The 5869-nt window shown below is 34.2% G+C and overlaps 1 protein-coding gene across 1 annotated transcript; it reads left to right on the forward strand.

Moving 5' to 3' along the window:
• Positions 1–381: 381 nt before the first annotated feature.
• On the forward strand, positions 382–3579 carry LOC120354177. The gene is made up of 3 exons (XM_039440684.1): positions 382–959; positions 1301–1454; positions 3286–3579. The coding sequence occupies exons 1-3, from the start codon at positions 920–922 to the stop codon at positions 3491–3493; spliced, it is 402 nt and encodes a 133-aa protein (XP_039296618.1). The 5' UTR covers positions 382–919; the 3' UTR covers positions 3494–3579.
• Positions 3580–5869: the final 2290 nt, after the last annotated feature.

Below are 5869 nucleotides of genomic sequence, written 5' to 3' on the forward strand. Positions count from 1 at the left end.
GTTAATTTGCTATAAGGGCTCAAAGTTAGGCATTTTTACGTTTGAATACGTGTTAAGCCGGACCGAGAGGTCGCAGCATGACGTCACACCATAGCCGGCTGCGTTCTCCACGCGTCTTATGGGATCAAGGCAACCTTCTATACACTATTCTTGTCAAGAGACTGCATAAAAATGCACTATAACGGGATGTACGGTACTCTTATAGATCGAGGTTCCAGTGTGTAGGCTATATCAAGTCGCAAAACCTGCTATCACACTCTTTAAAAATGCTATTTTGCTATTTATCAAGCTTTTTAATTCAAGATCTATGCTGTATAGTGTATAGATTATTGACAATACACCTCCATATTTATTGAAATTCTTCGATGTAATTCAAATACGTACCGTACTCATTATCTCCAATTGTAAATGTAGCCTATTCAGTATTCATGCAAATAAAAGTACATAGAATTATCAATATCGATGCCTGGATCTAGGCCTATGTACTGTATGGTCAGTTTGATAAGTGTTGCATCTCAGAATCAGGCTTCAATACGGTATACTATATACTCACCTGTAATCAGCAATGAAAATAATATTGAAGATTCCTATTTGGAAGAACTGGGCTTTTTGAATTATTGTCGGTCTTGGTCAATACAATAATAATATAATAGGGTCACTGTATACCAAGAAAACATCATATTTTCAACAAAATTATAGAGCAATTTTCCAGTATAATGTTTCAAGCTTTTTGGAAAGTCACAACTGAATGAAGAGAGATGAATTGAACTTCTTAACTTGTTGCAACTACTCCAATCATGCGTGAAGTAGTGATTTTTGTCAGTATTTACCGGTACATGAATTTCAATTTATTGACCCAAAACACTAACTTTGTCAACACTAGTCAATAACTTTAAACTCTCGATGGAAACCCTACATAATGCATCATATCCATAAAGTGGAAGGGTTTTATGAAATAGGTACCCTTTGGAAATTGATGTATTGTTTTAAACTTTAATAGCAACACTATTATTGATGTATATTGTTACTTTAATAGCAACACTATTATTTTTGAATTTGAAAAAAATAATAATGTAGAAATAATCATAGAAATACAATGTGGTGATATACGGTAGTTCTTAAAATTAATTATTTAATGGAATTTTGATGTCCTTATAATAAATTAAATAATACTATATCAAGCCGTAATCAGACTTCACCCGCACCCTATACTGTATAATTTGCCACTAAGTGAGAATCAATTGCCAGCAAAACCAATTATAGGCCTACTGTCTAATCTATGTTTTTCTTTTAGAAGTAGAAGTAGGCTACTGTGAATTCACTGTACAACAGCAGCTATCTTTGGTGATGAAGATTTTTGGCGTTTTAAAAAAAGTTGCAATTGAGTTTTGCTCGGCAACATCTTTACATGGAATGCAATATACTGTTGAGCCTCGGAGAGCACTCATTGAAAGGTAACAGATCACCACTATATTATTCAAAACGTTTTTCTTCGTTATTTTCATGATGTCAAAGTCTATGTATAATCCATACCGTATTCATGATGCAATATTATTTCTTTTCTCTGAAGAGATGGCTGTAGGCTATATATATATATATCTGAGTGACAAAATATTGGTGTAATGTGCACCTCAGTTTTCAATATATTTTTTACTCACCAAAACCTGATATAAATAACAGTCTATTGCTAATAATATGGGCCTACTCATGATCATGAATCATGGAACTAAGCCAGCCAACAACTACCGTACCGGTACTAGGTAACTCATTTGGTCAGTCAGTGTCAACTCATCCATTTCGCAGAAAAATCTTTACCTACTGTATCTCTTCATTCTTTATTGACCGAAGCGAAGCTGAGGTCTTAGTTTCGACTCGATCAGAATTTTCTGTTTGTTTGTACCGCAGTTACAGTCGCAGTTATTGTCCGATTTGGATGAAATTTGGTATGCAAGTTCTTTGAAACAAGGCGCAGAAACGTATGTGTAACGATTTCTGATAAGACCTCTGGTTTTTTGTAATTAAAAAAACCGTAGACTAACCTCTATCCAGAAAGGATGTGTCTTTGAAGATACAGCAATTCAAGTTCATACTTTTTCGCATCAATTGTTACGAGCACCTGGTGGCTGAGTCGGTTAGACCGTGGCTTCTCACACTGTTTGACCGAGGTTCAAATTTCGTTCTCACCAAAGTTTTTTTGCAGATGATACTAATTGTTTTTATCTTATTCTAATAATATATCATTATAAAATAATTATTATGATTAGATAGAATAATCAAATTGAATCATCTTATTATATTATTAAATTGTTTTACAAATTATTTAAAATAAATCTTTATTGTATTGGAGTCCAATGTACAGCAGTTGTAGAAAAAATTTGTATGTAAAGGTATAAAGGTAAAATCTGTATGTAAAGTTATAAAGGTTAATTTTGTTTTTCTATTTGTGTAGTTGAGAAGTTGATATTGCGGTAATTATTCATATTAAATGCAAAACATTAAGAAATTGTCAAAAAACCACAGATTTATTGATACTTAGAAAGACCGGTTTCGGTGATTACACCATTGTCAATCTCTGATAAAGACCGAAACTGGTCTTTCTAAGTATCAATGAATCTGTGGTTTTTTGACAATTTCTTAGTCTTTTTCATTTTAAAGGTGAAATTTGTATGTATTTGATATAAAGGTACCTCCTTGATAAGTTCAGTGTCCCTTCAAACAGTGTCTCTAGCACTTTCAATGGAGAAAATAATAGATGATATGGCTAAATCTTCACAATACACTTACCGTACTTATTGTACTGGCCCTTCTCATTGAATTGAAAGTTGTATTCATGAGCGAGGTCTACTGTTCGCAGAACTGCTACTAGTAATACTATAGGCTAAATGTTTCATTGTTGATAATATTTAATCAATTTTCAACTTATTTATTTCACATTGAAAAACTTTTCAGATAGTTTATTAGTTCCAGGAATAACAATTTTTTCCAGTCATTTAAATAAAAGAAACGGATATTGATAAGTTTTTGTAAAAAACTGATCTTGCAATCCAACTTCAGTAGTTCCAGGTCAAAAATATATAAGTTATCCCAATTAGCCAAATTTATACTAGATTATGAAATTACATTTATGTATGCCTATAGAAAAATTTAGATATTGTGTAATTGTTATGAGAAAATCATTCTATTCTGATTCTTTATAATAGTGTGATATAAATTTTAGCTATATGGAGATGTCTATTATTGTTTAGAAGAGGCCTTTATATAGGTATAGTTTAGATTCTATTTCAGATTATTCTGGAAATTGGCTGTAGTTGCAGCATTAGTCGGTTCATTATTGAGTTTTCTTGCAATATACAATACGAAGTATTCTCAAGTTATCACCTCGCTTGTGACTACCAGCTATACTAACTTCAAATATGAACAGCTAGCCTTGACTATCTGCAACAACAACAAAGCATCAAAATCCTCTGTTGATCGTTTCTTCAAAATGATGTGAGTTAACAGTTATTAGATTTTCCATTGTGAGTCTGTTGACTATTTCATCACATATATGAACAGAGTGTATCAAGTTCATAAAACAAAATGGCGGCCGTTTCAAATTTAACGAGTTTTGGGTAAGATATGGTAGCTTTTGTGATAGGTGACAGCGTGGTAAAAATGCTAAGGTGACAAGAATGCAATGGACGGATAGACACCTATAGTCTGTCCAAACTGCCATGAGCCCTGAAAGATTAAGCCGACCCTTGCTCCCCCACGCGCAGGCACACACGTCCGGCCTACCTGCGTAATTGATATACTATGTATACTATGTAGTAAACAGGTAGACAGACCGTCCCTTTACTCACATACACAAAAGAAAACTGCGCTTGTGTGTGTGAGTAGTAGGATGGTCGGCTAATCCTTCAGAGCTCATGCCTGTTTGGACATAGTATAGTTGCGTAGACTTCCACCCGTCACCGATGAAAGTTTGCTGCAGTGCACGCACCAAGGCATGCTGCTGAAGTCTGCCTCAATAACGCAACAATCTCCATTTGCTTTGCATGCTGTTAGTAAGCGATTTTAGATTATTTCAAACAATAATAAATCGTCACATAATACTCTAAAGGTAGTTCACTATCACCAAAGCTGCCATATCTCTCTTAATATTCTTTCAATCTTGTAAAATGAGTTGTCAATTGATTTGTAATTGAATTTACTATGTGAAGCTCTTCCTGGGGGAGTCACTCTCACCTCCAAGGATAGGACAATACACGTAGGGTGATGTAATGCTGTATTTAAATGCCTCACGTATGTATGGTGAATCTTGTACTGAGTCAATGGTGTAGCGGCTATAAATTTTGCAATTGCGTGTGTGGACGCTGAGTGCACACCAGACTGATTGATTCACTACAAGACTCAATACAATTGTCGGAATCGCGGGAGGCCTAAACGCTCGCTCACCCTTGATTCTTCTAATGACAAATTGTATAGTGATGAAATTTTTATAAGCAGTGTAGCGATCGCTAAACACTGAATACGGATACCTTAAAGTTATTACCTGTGAAGGATGAGCATACAAAATCATACAGGTCGAGCAAAAATCCCGATGTAGATAATTTACGGGACTGCGTCTCTAATAAGTTCTGAAGGATTAAAATACGGTATTTGGACCAAATATCGTTCAGAATATACTTCGAGAACAGAGTCTTGTCGGGTTTTAAGCTCTATTGTAGGAATTTATATGATCTCTGGCTGCATCTGCTGTACAATTGATGTTTCGCTCCTAAGTCGAGGTTGGTAACAGATAAAAGCTGATATATGAGCAGGTAAGGACAAAGAATAAATATCTCGATCTGACCCCACTCACTACATCCACTTAGACCTGTTCCAATATCCAGCTTAATTCAATTATTCCAATGATCGTATTCGATCGGTTCTTGATGATATAGAACGTATCAGACACAATAATTGACAGGCTTAAGAATAATCGAACTCAGAAAGCGAATTAACAAAACTGAAATATATTATAATAAAATATATATCATACAGTGCAGATTCAGAATTTGATTTACAGGTTGATAATAATTTAGCATTAACAGAATAGTTAAAAATTTTCTTGTGCTTGCATGATACCATGCGTGATTCGACAGAATTTTACAATTGATAAAATTTAACAGTTTTGAAAAAATAGTGAAAAAGAATTATAAAATATTTTAAAATTGCTCGGGGTCGTGGTTCTGGCAGCGGAGGATAGCTAATCAACTACAAGTTCTTATAAATTCATAGAATAAATTCTAGGCTCTTAATAACTAAAAGCGCTTGTCGGCGTGGCCAAAAATTTAACGAAGAAATTTTATATCTTTTTGCACTGAAATATTTTCGAAGCGTAGATTGGGGCCCCTTTTAAAACTTATAACTCACGTGAAACCCTTGGTGGTCGTGGTTTTTCTTCTTTAGATCAAAAATCGTTTGATCGGCAGGGGTCCAGGCTTCAGTTTCAGCACGTGTGGAATTTTAATTTAAATATCTCCTTCACCGAATTAATTAAGGGATAATTTACTTTAAACTTTTTAAATTTATCGATTGATGAAAATAAATTTACAAATAACAAACAGATTGGCCTAAAATATCGGCTCACAAATAGAACATATAAAAATCGAACAAGAAATTTTCACAAATAGGTCTTGGTAACTATAAAAAGAGATCTGAATGGTGAGGATTTCAAAAGGGAAGTGCTGTCTTTTCTCTCAGCTTCTTGGCTAGACCTTTCTTCTGAGAATCTCGATGTAATAATTTGCATGAAAATTTGCCATTGGTAGAACGATTGTGACGTAGACGTGACGTCAGTGGCAGGCAGTAGAATATAATTCCTTTAATTACAATAATAATTCAA

This window comes from Nilaparvata lugens, chromosome 14 (genome assembly GCF_014356525.2).
Source record: "Nilaparvata lugens isolate BPH chromosome 14, ASM1435652v1, whole genome shotgun sequence".
Lineage (NCBI taxonomy): Eukaryota > Metazoa > Arthropoda > Insecta > Hemiptera > Delphacidae > Nilaparvata > Nilaparvata lugens.

Excerpts from the sequence above, each read along its gene's own strand:
- LOC120354177 (XM_039440684.1), top strand. The coding sequence starts at position 920 with ATGCATCATATCCATAAAGTGGAAGGGTTTTATGAAATAG. Across the intron at positions 960-1,300 it reads GGAAGGGTTTTATGAAATAG|AAGTAGGCTACTGTGAATTC; the intron begins GTACCCTTTGGA and ends TTTTAGAAGTAG. Across the intron at positions 1,455-3,285 it reads CGGAGAGCACTCATTGAAAG|ATTATTCTGGAAATTGGCTG; the intron begins GTAACAGATCAC and ends ATTCTATTTCAG.